A 16346-nucleotide genomic window follows, 5' to 3' on the forward strand; every position below is an offset into this window, starting at 1 on the left:
TCTAGTTCCTAGAGCAACTCTACCCCCTCAACCACTGTCTAGTTCCTAGAGCAACTCTACCCCCTCAACCACTGTCTAGTTCCTAGAGCAGCTGTTCCCCCTCAACCACTGTCTAGTTCCTAGAGCAGCTGTACCCCCTCAGCCACTGTCTAGTTCCTAGAGCAGCTGTACCCCCTCAGCCACTGTCTAGTTCCTAGAGCAACTCTACCCCCTCAACCACTGTCTAGTTCCTAGAGCAACTCTACCCCCTCAACCACTGTCTAGTTCCTAGAGCAACTCTACCCCCTCAACCACTGTCTAGTTCCTAGAGCAGCTGTACCCCCTCAACCACTGTCTAGTTCCTAGAGCAGCTGTACCCCCTCAACCACTGTCTAGTTCCTAGAGCAGCTGTTCCCCCTCAAACACTTGTTGTTGTTGCCTGTGGTCAGTTTAGACTAGATAAGAAACTCACCGTCTTAACAGCATGGCTTCTCTCACTGTTATCTCTCCTATCCCTTGTCCTACCTTGTCCTTTTGTCTTTTATAATAATAGTGGCAAGAATCCCTTTGGAATTATTATGAATTATTATTAGTTATTATTAATTATTATCACATCTCTCTCTCCTCTCACAGTGAGGAACCCCTACACGGGCCATAAGTACCTGTGTGGAGCGCTGCAGTCTGGGATAGTCCTGCTACAGTGGTACGAGCCCATGCAGAGGTTCATGCTCATCAAGGTCAGTCCCTCATCTAGTCTGACCCTCATCTAGTCTGACCCTCATCTAGTCTGACCCTCATCTAGTCTGTAGTCGAATGGCCCCACCTGTAGTCGAATGGCCCCACCTGTAGCTAGATTCTAGCCCTTCGGCAGGGACGCAAGGTTTTGGAATGTCCAGATAGAAATATGCTATGTAGAACAAACACGCCTCTGACATGTTGAATAAGGAATAACATTGGCTCTATTCATGGAATTTCTATTTTGCAATATGGCCCTGGTAACATTACCAGTAGCCTACATGCAAACATTTGGTGGCACAGATAGTAAGGCAAAGTAAATAATGTATTGACTAAATTCCTCTTGCCTCTACATCTGACTGGAAAAATGACTTTTATTTTCACTTAACGTTAACTCAGTGACCGAGACTTAACAGGGACCAGGACTTGAGCCATAGGGACTCTTGAATCAAAGTAGTCTCTTTCTCAGATGTATATTCAAATAGTTAAAAAACATTTTTTTTTGCCATGTTTGAGGGTCTGTATTCAAATAGTTGTAGTCACCTCCAAAGGAACTATTTGCTCCCCCTGGAAAATGTAACTTTCCACAAAGCAGAGTTACAACTAGTTATCCCAGGTCTACAGTAGGTTGTACTCTGTGAACAACAGCATTGGTTTCAAAACAAATCAAGCAGTCATAATTCATATTATAGAAGGACTCCTTAGAACCAAACACATAAGCTATGTTCCATTCAGGACTCCTTAGAACCAAACGCATAAGCTATGTTCCATTCAGGACTCCTTAGAACCAAACGCATAAGCTATGTTCTATTCAGGACTCCTTAGAACCAAACACATAAGCTATGTTCCATTCAGGACTCCTTAGAACCAAACGCATAAGCTATGTTCCATTCAGGACTCCTTAGAACCAAACGCATAAGCTATGTTCCATTCAGGACTCCTTAGAACCAAACGCATAAGCTATGTTCCATTCAGGACTCCTTAGAACCAAACGCATAAGCTATGTTCCATTCAGGACTCCTTAGAACCAAACGCATAAGCTATGTTCCATTCAGGACTCCTTAGAACCAAACGCATAAGCTATGTTCCATTCAGGACTCCTTAGAACCAAACGCATAAGCTATGTTCCATTCAGGACTCCTTAGAACCAAACACATAAGCTATGTTCCATTCAGGACTCCTTAGAACCAAACGCATAAGCTATGTTCTATTCAGGACTCCTTAGAACCAAACACATAAGCTATGTTCCATTCAGGACTCCTTAGAACCAAACGCATAAGCTATGTTCCATTCAGGACTCCTTAGAACCAAACGCATAAGCTATGTTCCATTCAGGACTCCTTAGAACCAAACACATAAGCTATGTTCCATTCAGGACTCCTTAGAACCAAACACATAAGCTATGTTCCATTCAGGACTCCTTAGAACCAAACGCATAAGCTATGTTCCATTCAGGACTCCTTAGAACCAAACACATAAGCTATGTTCAATTCAGGACTCCTTAGAACCAAACGCATAAGCTATGTTCTATTCAGGACTCCTTAGAACCAAACTCTCTCTGTCTGTCTCTGTCTTTCTGTCTGTCTCTCTCTCTGTCTGTGTCTCTCTCTCTCTCTCTCTCTCTCTCTCTCTCTCTGTCTCTCTCTCTCTGTCTCTCTCTCTGTCTGTCTCTCTCTCTGTCTGTCTCTCTCTTTGTCTGTCTCTCTCTTTGTCTGTCTCTCTCTTTGTCTGTCTCTCTCTTTGTCTGTCTCTCTCTGTCTGTCTCTCTCTCTCTCTCTCTCTGTCTCTCTCTCTCTCTCTGTCTCTTTTGTCCCTCAGCACTTTGACTTCCCCCTACCCAGCCCTCTGAAGGTGTTTGAGATGTTGGTGGTTCCAGAGCAGGAATACCCCATGGTGTGTATCGCGGTCAGCCAGGCCACGGAGCCAGGCCAGGTGGTTCACTTTGAGACCATCAACCTCAACTCCTGCTCTTCCTGGTTCACTGAGATGGGATCAAGTAAGGAACTAACACACACTACACAGAGACTATCGTCCTCAACTCTGGCTCTTCCTGGTTCACTGAGATGGGATCAAGTAAGGAACTAACACACACTACACAGAGCCTATCGTCCTCAACTCTGGCTCCTCCTGAGCGGTATGCTACGAAGCTAGCTAGATCTACACAGAAACTATCGTCCTCAACTCTGGCTCCTCCTGAGAGGTACGCTACGAAGCTAGCTAGATCTACACAGAGACTATCGTCCTCAACTCTGGCTCCTCCTGAGCGGTACGCTACGAAGCTAGCTAGATCTACACAGAGACTATCGTCCTCAACTCTGGCTCCTCCTGAGCGGTACGCTACGAAGCTAGCTAGATCTACACAGAGCCTATCGTCCTCAACTCTGGCTCCTCCTGAGCGGTATGCTACGAAGCTAGCTAGATCTACACAGAGACTATCGTCCTCAACTCTGGCTCCTCGAGAGCGGTACGCTACGAAGCTAGCTAGATCTACACAGAGCCTATCGTCCTCAACTCTGGCTCCTCCTGAGCGGTATGCTACGAAGCTAGCTAGATCTACACAGAGACTATCGTCCTCAACTCTGGCTCCTCCTGAGCGGTATGCTACGAAGCTAGCTAGATCTACTCAGGCTTTTTTTTAAAGCTAGCCAGCTTCAGTTAGCTTCACATTGCATCTCGGGCTTCACATCCGTACTATGTCAGTGGGTATTGCTTGTCCGCCTGCCGCTAACTCTAGCGGCTTCGTAACTGCATGTGCGTATCGCACGTGTCTAATCGAACGCCGAACTCTTCATTGAGACGATTCTGACATGTGATTTCAGCTGACATGTGATTTCAGCTGACATGTGATTTCAGCTGACATGTGATTTCAGCTGACATGTGATTTCAGCTGACATGTGATTTCAACTGACATGTGAATTCAGGAAGTCAGGAATTCAGCTGACATGTGAATTCAGCTGACATGTGAATTCAGCTGACATGTGAATTCAGCTGACATGTGAATTCAGCTGACATGTGAATTCAGCTGACATGTGGTGTGAAATGTGCTTTTAGAGGTGGCGTCGTCATTTCATTACTTATCGTTAATGTCCTCTTTTCACACAGTACCTTTTTTATCTGTAGTGGTTTCAAGCTCGCCGCCATTGGACTCATTGGAGCAGTGGAAACTTGTTCTCTGGAGTGATGGATCACGCTTCACCATCTGGCAGTCCAACGAACTAATCTGGGTTTGGGGGATGCCAGAGAACGCTACCTGTCCCAATGCACAGTGCCAACTGTAAAGTTTGGTGGAGGAAGAATAATGGTCTGGGTCTGTGCTTCATGGTTCGGGCCCCTTAGTTCCAGTGAATGGAAATCTTAACGCTACAGCGTACAATAACATTCTAGAAGATTCTGTGCTCGAATCACTAATACTCTTGTGGCTGAATGGAAGCAAGGCACTGCAGCAATGTTCCAACATCTAGTGGAAAACCTCAACCTCAAGTTCTTCGCCTCCTGGTTCACTGAGATGGGATCAATAGGCACCAAACACACACTACCACCTCCTGAGTGGTATGCTACGAAGCTAGCTGGATCTACACAGAGACGATCGTCCTCAACTCTGGCTCCTCCTGGTTCACTGAGATTAGTCAATTGTTGTACTGTCAATAGACACCAAACGGAGGAAAACTGAAACTTGGAGGGACGATCTCGATTATCTGAAAATGCTTAATTTTCTGTCGCTTTAAAGCGTGTCGTTTTTAAAACCGTGAACACAACCCTGGATTCATACTGTATGTACACATTGAAACACCTCCTCCTGTGTTGATGTATTTCTGGATTCCAGTAGGGATATCTTTATGCTAACCATTATTTTCTGTGTGTCTTCCCCTTAGCTGGCCAAGCAGTGGATGCCATCCATGTGACCCAGCTGGAGAGGGACACCGTGCTCGTGTGCCTGGACAGTAAGTATGACCTCTGACCCCCACAGAGATGACTTCCTGCACTTTGTTTGCATCCCAAATGGCACCCTATTCCCTATGTACTGCACTACTTTTGACCAGGGCCCATAGGAAAGTGCACTACATAGGAAATAGTGAGCCATTTGGGACTTCCCCTTCAGTCTAACTAGTCCTGCACTGAGAAAGTAGACATGCTGTTAATTGTTTGCCCTTCAGTCATTATTTCATTTATTTAACCAGGAAAAGACCCTTGAGGTTAGAAACCTCTTCTTTTTTTTTCCCGAGGACATCTAGAAGGGAGTCGATTACATACTGAACCCCTCCCTTCTGGTGCTATCACCCAGCACATCTAGAAGGGAGTCGATTACATACTGAACCCCTCCCTTCTGGTGGTATCACCCAGCACATCTAGAAGGGAGTCGATTACATACTGAACCCCTCCCTTGAGGTGGTATCACCCAGCACATCTAGAAGGGAGTCGATTACATACTGAACCCCTCCCTTGAGGTGGTACCACCCAGCACATCTAGAAGGGAGTCGGTTACATACTGAACCCCTCCCTTGAGGTGGTACCACCCAGCACATCTAGAAGGGAGTCGGTTACATACTGAACCCATCCCTTGAGGTGGTACCACCCAGCACATCTAGAAGGGAGTCGGTTACATACTGAACCCATCCCTTGTGGTGGTACCACCCAGCACATCTAGAAGGGAGTCGATTACATACTGAACCCCTCCCTTGTGGTGGTACCACCCAGCACATCTAGAAGGGAGTCGATTACATACTGAACCCCTCCCTTGTGGTGGTACCACCCAGCACATCTAGAAGGGAGTCGGTTACATACTGAACCCCTCCCTTGTGGTGGTACCACCCAGCACATCTAGAAGGGAGTCGATTACATACTGAACCCCTCCCTTGTGGTGGTACCACCCAGCACATCTAGAAGGGAGTCGGTTACATACTGAACCCCTCCCTTGTGGTGGTACCACCCAGCACATCTAGAAGGGAGTCGATTACATACTGAACCCCTCCCTTGTGGTGGTACCACCCAGCACATCTAGAAGGGAGTCGGTTACATACTGAACCCCTCCCTTGTGGTGGTACCACCCAGCACATCTAGAAAGGAGTCCATTACATACTGAACCTCTACTTTGAGATGGCATAGTGCCTCTCCATCACGATTTCAATGGTAGAGCTTAACTGCTAGGGGCTAAAATAGATTTACTACTAAAATACCAAAATATATCACTTTTGCATCGACTTGTCAAAATGAAGACCAGATTTGACGTTTCACTATAACGAAACCTAAAACATCTGGTTTTCCATAAAAAAAAATAATAATTCTCATGAAAGTTCCTCCAAAACAATCAAGACGGTCAACAACATTTTCCTCTATCGGAGCTTTAATCTCAGACAGCGACACCCTCTCCTCTAGTTTTAGTCTCCTCTACCAGAGCTTTAATCTCAGACAGCGACACCCTCTCCTCTAGTTTGTCTCCTCTACCAGAGCTTTATTCTCAGACAGCGACACCCTCTCCTCTAGTTTTAGTCTCCTCTACCAGAGCTTTAATCTCAGACAGCGACACCCTCTCCTCTAGTTTTAGTCTCCTCTACCAGAGCTTTAATCTCAGACAGCGACACCCTCTCCTCTAGTTTTAGTCTCCTCTACCAGAGCTTTAATCTCAGACAGCGACACCCTCTCCTCTAGTTTTAGTCTCCTCTACCAGAGCTTTAATCTCAGACAGCGACACCCTCTCCTCTAGTTTTAGTCTCCTCTACCAGAGCTTTAATCTCAGACAGCGACACCCTCCCCTCTAGTTTTAGTCTCCTCTACCAGAGCTTTAATCTCAGACAGCGACACCCTCTCCTCTAGTTTTAGTCTCCTCTACCAGAGCTTTAATCTCAGACAGCGACACCCTCTCCTCTAGTTTTAGTCTCCTCTACCAGAGCTTTAATCTCAGACAGCGACACCCTCTCCTCTAGTTTGTCTCCTCTACCAGAGCTTTATTCTCAGACAGCGACACCCTCTCCTCTAGTTTTAGTCTCCTCTACCAGAGCTTTAATCTCAGACAGCGACACCCTCTCCTCTAGTTTTAGTCTCCTCTACCAGAGCTTTAATCTCAGACAGCGACACCCTCTCCTCTAGTTTTAGTCTCCTCTACCAGAGCTTTAATCTCAGACAGCGACACCCTCTCCTCTAGTTTTAGTCTCCTCTACCAGAGCTTTAATCTCAGACAGCGACACCCTCTCCTCTAGTTTTAGTCTCCTCTACCAGAGCTTTAATCTCAGACAGCGACACCCTCTCCTCTAGTTTTAGTCTCCTCTACCAGAGCTTTAATCTCAGACAGCGACACCCTCTCCTCCAGTTTTAGTCTTTTACAGCTCGTTCTAAAATCACCGAGCATTATTAGGACAGTTCTCGTTTACTCATTTCAGGAACCGTGAAAGATTGTAGCAGCTGAGAACGGACACTGTGATTATCCTCGTAAGTGAGGAACTGTTGTTGTTTTTAAAATCCAGCCACTATTCAAAAAGCTCTATCCTATTTTTATTTTTTATTCTAGAAAATCTAAAGATTGTGAACCTCATGGGAAGATTAAAGTCTAACAAGAAGCTAGCCTCGGAGCTCAGCTTTGACTTCGCCATTGGATCCGTTGGTAAGATGACCTCTTTAATATGATTCACCTACTACTGTAACACCTACCTCGTAACGCCAGTAGGGGGAGGGGCTTGTACCGCCAGTAGGGGGAGGGGCTTGTACCGCCAGTAGGGGGAGGGGCTTGTAACGCCAGTAGGGGGGGGGGGCTTGTAAAGCCAGTAGGGGGAGGGGCTTGTAACGCCAGTAGGGGGAGGGGCTTGTAACGTCAGTGGGTTACAGCTGTTTCTGAGGGGGAGGGGCTTGTAACGCCAGTGGGTTACCGCTGTTTCTGAGGGGGAGGGGCTTGTAACGTCAGTGGGTTACCGTTGTTTCTGAGGGGGAGGGGCTTGTAACGCCAGTGGGTTACCACTGTTTCTGAGGGGGAGGGGCTTGTAACGCCAGTGTGTTATCGCTGTTTCTGAGGGGGAGGGGCTTGTAACGTCAGTGGGTTACCGCTGTTTCTGAAGGGGAGGGGCTTGTAACGCCAGTGGTTTACCGCTGTTTCTGAAGGGGAGGGGCTTGTAACGCCAGTGGGTTACCGCTGTTTCTGAGGGGGAGGGGCTTGTAACGCCAGTGGGTTACCGCTGTTTCAGAGGGGGAGGGGCTTCTAACGCCAGTGGGTTACCGCTGTTTCTGAGGGGGAGGGGCTTGTAACGCCAGTGGGTTACCGCTGTTTCAGAGGGGGAGGGGCTTCTAACGCCAGTGGGTTACCGCTGTTTCTGAGGGGGAGGGGCTTGTAACACCAGTGGGTTACCGCTGTTTCTGAGGGGGAGGGGCTTGTAACGTCAGTGGGTTACCGCTGTTTCTGAAGAGGGGCTTGTAACGCCAGTGGGTTACCGCTGTTTCTGAAGGGGAGGGGCTTGTAACGCCAGTGGGTTACCGCTGTTTCTGAGGGGGAGGGGCTTGTAACGCCAGTGGGTTACCGCTGTTTCAGAGGGGGAGGGGCTTGTAACGTGTCAGTGTTTATAATAGGGTTATGGTTTCCCCTGTATTCACATCCCACTACCCTTCAATACTGTGCATCCTTTAATGTCAACATCGACCAATGTGTACATTAATATGTATGATGATTGCTGATATCCTCCCTGTCCTATACATTCCTCTCACTTCTCCTCCAGTGACTGTGTTCTACTTTTTGTATAATAAACCCTGTAATAATAACACATTTTATTTTTATTTTTATCTCACCTTTATTTAACCAGGTAGGCTAGTTGAGAACACCTTTATTTAACCAGGTAGGCTAGTTGAGAACACCTTTATTTAACCAGGTAGGCTAGTTGAGAACACCTTTATTTAACCAGGTAGGCTAGTTGAGAACACCTTTATTTAACCAGGTAGGCTAGTTGAGAACACCTTTGTTTAACCAGGTAGGCTAGTTGAGAACAAGTTCTCATTTACAACTGCGACCTGGCCAAGATAAAGCATAGCAGTGTGAACAGACAACAACACAGAGTTACACATGGAGTAAAACAAACAATTAAACAAAGTATACAAATTAACAAGTCAATAACACAGTATGATAACTGACGTCTTTTTCCTCTTGCTCCAGTGTGCCTTCAGGACAGTGTTCTGGCCTTCTGGAAGCACGGCATGCAGGGAAAGAGCTTCAAGTCCAACGAGGTAGGTGTTACCGTTAGTGAGGGGGGGGGACCATTCAGTCACGTCATCTGTAACCGTACTGTCACACTCTAGACATTATACACATTGTCAATCAAACTGAGTCTAAATATAATCGTGGCTTGGTGGCTATAACAAAACCTGACTACAATACAGTCAGGTCTATACAGGAGGGTGATTGGAAAGGCACCAGTCAGGTCTATACAGGTCTATACAGGAGGGGGATTGGAAAGGCACCAGTCAGGTCTATACTGGAGGAGGATTGGAAAGGCACCAGTCAGGTCTATACAGGAGGGGGATTGGAAAGGCACCAGTCAGGTCTATACAGGAGGGTGATTGGAAAGGCACCAGTCAGGTCTATACAGGAGGGGGATTGGAAAGGCACCAGTCAGGTCTATACAGGAGGGGGATTGGAAAGGCACCAGTCAGGTCTATACAGGAGGGGGATTGGAAAGGCACCAGTCCGGTCTAAACAGGAGGGGGATTGGCAAGGCACCAGTCAGGTCTATACAGGAGGGTGATTGGAAAGGCACCAGTCAGGTCTATACAGGAGGGGGATTGGAAAGGCACCAGTCAGGTCTATACAGGAGGGGGATTGGAAAGGCACCAGTCAGGTCTATACAGGAGGGGGATTGGAAAGGTACCAGTCAGGTCTATACAGGAGGGGGATTGGAAAGGCACCAGGCAGGTCTATACAGGAGGGGGATTGGAAAGGCACCAGTCAGGTCTATACAGGAGGGTGATTGGAAAGGCACCAGTCAGGTCTATACAGGAGGGTGATTGGAAAGGCACCAGTCAGGTTTATACAGGTCTATACAGGAGGGGGATTGGAAAGGCACCAGTCAGGTCTATACGGGAGGGGGATTGGAAAGGCACCAGTCAGGTCTATACGGGAGGGGGATTGGAAAGGCACCAGTCAGGTCTATACAGGAGGGGGATTGGAAAGGCACCATTCAGGTCTATACAGGAGGGGGATTGGAAAGGCACCAGTCAGGTCTATACAGGAGGGGGATTGGAAAGGCACCAGTCAGGTCTATACATGAGGGTGATTGGAAAGGCACCAGTCAGGTCTATACAGGAGGGGGATTGGAAAGGCACCAGTCAGGTCTATACAGGAGGGGGATTGGAAAGGCACCAGTCAGGTCTATACAGGAGGGGGATTGGAAAGGCACCAGTCAGGTCTATACAGGAGGGGGATTGGAAAGGCACCAGTCAGGTCTATACAGGAGGGGGATTGGAAAGGCACCAGTCAGGTCTATACAGGAGGGGGATTGGAAAGGCACCAGTCAGGTCTATACAGGAGGGGGATTGGAAAGGCACCAGTCAGGTCTATACAGGAGGGGGATTGGAAAGGCACCAGTCAGGTCTATACAGGAGGGGGATTGGAAAGGCACCAGTCAGGTCTATACAGGAGAGGGATTGGAAAGGCACCAGTCAGGGCTATACAGGAGGGTGATTGGAAAGGCCCCAGTCAGGTCTATACAGGAGGGGGATTGGAAAGGCACCAGTCAGGTTTATACAGGTCTATACAGGAGGGGGGTTGGAAAGGCACCAGTCAGGTCTATACAGGAGGGGGATTGGAAAGGCACCAGTCAGGTCTATACAGGAGGGGGATTGGAAAGGCACCATTCAGGTCTATACAGGAGGGGGATTGGAAAGGCACCAGTCAGGTCTATACAGGAGGGGGATTGGAAAAGCACCAGTCAGGTCTATACAGGAGGGGGATTGGAAAGGCACCAGTCAGGTCTATACAGGTCTATACAGGAGGGGAATTGGAAAGGCACCAGTCAGGTCTATACAGGAGGGTGATTGGAAAGGCACCAGTCAGGTCTATACAGGAGGGGAATTGGAAAGGCACCAGTCAGGTCTATACAGGAGGGGAATTGGAAAGGCACCAGTCAGGTCTATACAGGAGGGTGATTGGCAAGGCACCAGTCAGGTCTATACAGGTCTATACTGGAGGGGGATTGGAAAGGCACCAGTCAGGTCTATACAGGAGGGGGATTGGAAAGGCTAGCTAGCTGACAAGCTTTTGTGTGCAGAGCGCCAGAATTAATAAATCCAAAATGAAATGTGATAACTACAGTGTCCCTAACTAGCATTGAAAAGGTGAATCCATTCTTCTCTAATGAAACGTCTCTCTTCCTGTTTTCTAAATAACTCTTGTAACGTCAGTATGAGGAGGGGCTTGTAACGTCAGTATGGGGAGGGGCTGGCCTGATTACACACAGAAGTAGGCCTATAGGCTACCTGGCCTGCGCGCAAATGTAGGCAGTTACAGTGAGTGCTTTCTGAAATTATTCAGACCCTTTTTCCACGTTTTGTTACGATACAGCCTCATCAATCGACACACCTCATAATGACAAAAACAGGTTTTTAAAATGTATTGAAAATGTATTAAAAAATAAACTGAAATACCTTATTTATGTAAGTATTCAGAACCTTTGCGTTCTGTTTCCGTTGATTATCTTTGATGTTTCTACAACTTGATTGGAGTCCACCTGTGGTAAATTCAATTGATTTGTACATGATTTAAGGCACACACCTGTCTATATAAGGTCCCACAGTTGACAGTGCATGTCAGAGCAAAAACCAAACCATGAGGTCGAAATAATTGTCCGTAGATCCCAGAGAAAGGATTCTGTTGAAGCACAGATCTGGGGAAAGGTACCAAAAAAATGGGTGCAGCATTGAAGATCCCCAAGAACACAGTGGCCTCCATTATTATTTAATGGAAGAATTTTGGAACTACCAAGACTCTTCCTAGAGCTGGCCACCTGCCCAAACTGAGCAATCGGGGGAGAAGGGCCTTGGTCAGGGAGATGATCAAGAACCCGATGGTCTCTCTGACAGAGCTTGTGAGTTCCTCTGTGGAGATGGGAGAACCTTCCAGAAGGACAATCATCTCTGCAGCACTCCACCAATCAGGCCTTTGTGGTAGAGTTGCCAGATGGAAACCACTCCTCAGTAAAAGGCACGCAACAGCCCACTTAGTTTGTCAAAAGGCACCTAAAGACTCTGGCCATGAGAAACAAGATTCTCCAGTCTGATGAAACCAACATTGGAACTCTTTGGCCTGAATGCCAAGTGTCACATCTGGAGGGAACCTGGCACCATCCCTACTGTGAAGCATGGTGGTGGCAGCATCATGCTGTGGGGAAACCTGGCACCATCCCTACTGTGAAGCATGGTGGTGGCAGCGTCATGCTGTGAGGAAACCTAGCACCATCCCTACTGTGAAGCATGGTGGTGGCAGCATCATGCTGTGGGGATGTTTTTCAGCGGCAGGGACTGGGAGACTAGTCAGGATTGAGGGAAAGATGAACAGAGAGATCTTTGATGAAACCTGCTCCAGAGCGCTCAGGACCTCAGACTGGGGCAAAGGTTCACCTTCCAACAGGACAACAATCCTAAGCACACAGGCAAGACAAAGCAGGAGTGGCTTCGGGACAAGTCTCTGAATGTCCTTGAGTGGCCCGGACTTGAACCCGATCGAACATCTCTGAAGAGACCTGAAAATAGCTGTGCAGTGACGCTCCCCATCCAACCCGACAGAGCTTGAGAGGATCTGCACAGAGGAATGGGAGAAACTCCCCAAATACAGGTGTGTCAAGCTTGTTGCGTCATACCCAAGACGACTTCAAGGCTGTAATCGCTGACAAAAGTGCTTCAACAAAGTACTGAGTAAAGGGTCTGAATTACTTATGTAAATGTGATATTTCAGTTTTTATATATATACATATATATACATTTGCAAACAAAAAAAAAAGCTAGTTTTTGCTTTGTCATTATGGGGTATTGTGTGTCGATTTGATGAATGGGAAATACGATTTCATTCATTTTAGAATAAGGCTGTAAAACGTAACAAAATGTGGGAAAAGTCGAGGGGGTTTGAATACTTTCCGAATGCGTGGTATATGCGTGTCCGTTTGGGGATCTGATAGTGTTTCTGATTGGCTTAACGCACCACCAATAATGAGCTGTGGACCTTCTCAATGTAATAGTTTTCTTCATCTCAAACAGCAAGTAAACAAAATGTGTTTTTTTACATCTATTGAGAATGACAATAGTTCCTCAATGTATTTGACTAATATTTTCCAGCTCTCTCTCCCTTTCGATAATAACTCAGCATGAAAGGGGAAAATGTCATGCTCTGATCTGGTGGAAATGTCATAGTATAGGCCTTCCTGATTGCTTCTTCTCATTGCTTCACTTGGACTGAAATATGTTCCAGTACTCATTTTGGGTGCTGGTACTGTTTACATTTTAGGTGGAGGAGCAGTAGAACATTTGAGATGCTGGTACTCCTGCCCAAGTTAAACACTGCTTCTCGTCCCTTGCTCAAATATTCTACAGTTGTGTCTGCCTTGAGCTCACTGGGACAGGAAATATTTGAATGGGCCGAGAATATTTTCTACAATGTTGCAAGGGACCTAAGTTAATAGTTGACACAATGTTTCAAGTTGGTTGCAGACAGGCCATACATTTGATACAATGTTTCCAGTTTGCTAGCATGAGCTTTGGCTGGACTAAGTTGATAGTTGATACAATGTTTCTAGTTCCTTCCAGACAGGCCATACATTTGATACAATGTTTCTAGTTCCTTCCAGACAGGCCATGCGTAGCCAATGTGATTTTATAGGATCATTATTTTCAGCAGGAGATTGTCTACCTGCCGGCTGCCATGTTTTTATTTGTTGGCTTTTATGTAGACTATTTTTTACATCGTTGGTAACGGAAGATACTTTTTGGGTTTATCGTTTTCATTTGGATGTAATTTGGATGAACCACATGACACTGATTTTGAGATACGAAGACGTTATAAATTAAATTAAACTTTCATGAAAATGTACAGACGAAAACCATAACTGGCACGCAGATTGGTAGAGATGGTAAGATAAATTGGCATTCCACATGAGAAAGGTTACCGACTCCTCGTGTTGCCTTTTCACCGGCAACTTCAGGAGAGGAATGGCAGAATCTGAAAAATCCAGCAGGAATGACCGGGAGGAAAATCGTTGGGTCAGGTTTTTTTTTTTCTTTTTTTGGTTATCTAGATTTCTGGCGCCCTCTTGAGGCATTTTGTCTTACTTCATCGAACCGTAAGCTTAAAGCATCAGACAAGCTCAATGCACATAGTCAAATTTTATTAAAACAGATATCGTGTGTCTATATATGGAAAAATACACGTTTTAAAAAATGTTGACCAAACTACTTTCGGTCGACCAATACATTAGATAACTGTGTACTAGGAGGCATGACCACCTGCTAGGTGGGAGTCCTTAGCCGGACAGAGACCCCCTCTGGTTAGGGTTACCCAGGGGTCCTGATGACGAGGAGAACAAGGCCTTTAGGTGGCTAGGAAATGTACCCGCTGAAGCGATCAGCCTACCAGGCATCATATCAATAGACTAATGTCCTGTCCCTCCTTCACTGCCTTCCTTCAAGGAGGCTTTTCAACTGAATCATACAGGAGACGGAGCGGCTGAATAATTGATCAGCCCACCTTCACCCTCTGTTGTGCAGCTGTTTCATTTTCTGATGAACATGAATACTGCATGGTATCTGACATTTTGACAGGCTAACGTGTCGTGCTCCACCCTGGCACACACACACTGTGCTGTAACGCTGGGCTGAGCCCACAGCCAACACACAGCCTTATTTCAGCTCAGTCGTGTGTGTGTGTGTGTGAAGCTGTGAAAAGACTACCCTGGGTATCCCCTATCATAAAAACAGAATGCCTCACCTCACAGTGATCTCTGGACTTTTATAGTGTGTGTGGCGTGCATGGTGATCAGGTTAACATGAGATCGTCTCTGTGAAAGGTTGACAACTTCATTACCTGCAGGTGGACACAGAGACGCAAACAGCCTAATGTAGCTTAGCCTCAGAGTGTGATCCCAGAGGTTTTATCTCCTGGCCTCGTCTATGTAGGCAGGCAGCGAAACACTGAATCCATCTGAACTCTGATAAGCAGAGTAACCTACGGTTGGCAGGGGGGGGGTCTACTGAGGTTATCGGGGGGGGGGTCTACTGAGGTTATTGGGGGGGTCTACTGAGGTTATTGGGGGGGTCTACTGAGGTTATTGGGGGGCAAAAGCACTAGTTTAATGTTACATGTAGCTCCTCATCAATGTCCCTGTGTATGTTTCCATGTAGCTCCTCATCAATGTCCCTGTGTATGTTTCCATGTAGCTCCTCATCAATGTCCCTGTGTATGTTTCCATGTTCATTAATGTCCCTGTGTATGTTTCCGTGTTCATTAATGTCCCTGTGTATGTTTCCGTGTTCATTAATGTCCCTGTGTATGTTTCCGTGTTCATTAATGTCCCTGTGTATGTTTCCATGTAGCTCCTCATCAATGTCCCTGTGTGTGTTTACATGTAGCTCCTCATCAATGTCCCTGTGTGTTTCCATGTTCATTAATGTCCCTGTGTATGTTCACTAATGTCCTGTGTATGTTTCCGTGTTCACTAATGTCCCTGTGTATGTTTCCGTGTTCACTAATGTCCCTGTGTGTTTCCGTGTTCACTAATGTCCCTGTGTATGTTTCCGTGTTCACTAATGTCCCTGTGTATGTTTCCGTGTTCATTACTGTCCCTGTGTATGTTCATTAATGTCCCTGTGTATGTTTCCGTGTTCACTAATGTCCCTGTGTGTGTTTCCATGTTCATTAATGTCCCTGTGTATGTTCACTAATGTCCCTGTGTGTTTCCATGTTCACTAATGTCCCTGTGTATGTTTCCGTGTTCATTAATGTCCCTGTGTATGTTTCCGTCTTGTTAATAAAGTGCTCCATTCCTTCCTTTACAGGTCACCCAGGAGATTTCTGATCCCAGCCGAGTCTTCCGTCTCCTCGGATCTGACAGGTTGGTGCTTGAAATGATTGTGTTTTTAACTCTTTGTCTCGCTGTCTGTCTCTCTTCAGATCTGATGGGTTGGTGCTTGAAATGATTGTGTTTTTAACTCTTTGTCTCGCTGTCTGTCTCTCTCCAGATCTGATGGGTTGGTGCTTGAAATGATTGTTTTAATTATTCACTTACCTGTCCTCATTCCTCCTCTTTTTATCTTTACTTGTATCTCTCTCTCAACTTTTCGCTCTTTCTCTCACTCCCTTTACTTTTTGCGCTCTGCCTCCCCCATCTCTTTTCTCTTTCTAGTCGTATAGATGATTTATGTAGTGCCCTCTGACCTCTATAAAGCCGTAGATGCAGGGCTGGTAGCTAGTGGCTGTCTCCAGGGAGCAAGTGTCCTCCCACAGGTCCCTGTGTTTAACCATCGCCTGGAAACCACCAAACATCCTACTTCTCTCTCTCTCTCCCCCTCTCTCTCTCCCCCTCTCTCTCTCCCCCTCTCTCTCTCCCCCTCTCTCTCTCCCCCTCTCTCTCTCCCCCTCTCTCTCTCCCCCTCTCTCTCTCCCCGTCTCTCTCTCCCCGTCT

General features: G+C 46.6%; 1 protein-coding gene across 5 annotated transcripts in view; it reads left to right on the forward strand.

Annotated features, from left to right (window-relative positions):
- LOC139375446 (mitogen-activated protein kinase kinase kinase kinase 5) overlaps positions 1-16346 on the forward strand; it is a 98141-nt gene that overhangs the window by 79528 nt on the left and 2267 nt on the right. For all 5 annotated transcript variants that reach the window (XM_071117236.1, XM_071117238.1, XM_071117237.1 and 2 more), the window contains 6 exons: positions 613-716; positions 2533-2710; positions 4587-4655; positions 7217-7309; positions 8840-8910; positions 15721-15776. In XM_071117236.1, the coding sequence (XP_070973337.1) occupies positions 613-716; positions 2533-2710; positions 4587-4655; positions 7217-7309; positions 8840-8910; positions 15721-15776 (571 nt within the window). The remainder of the gene's footprint in view (positions 1-612; positions 717-2532; positions 2711-4586; positions 4656-7216; positions 7310-8839; positions 8911-15720; positions 15777-16346) is intronic.

Source organism: Oncorhynchus clarkii, chromosome 19, assembly GCF_045791955.1.
Source record: "Oncorhynchus clarkii lewisi isolate Uvic-CL-2024 chromosome 19, UVic_Ocla_1.0, whole genome shotgun sequence".
Taxonomy (NCBI): Eukaryota; Metazoa; Chordata; class Actinopteri; order Salmoniformes; family Salmonidae; genus Oncorhynchus; species Oncorhynchus clarkii.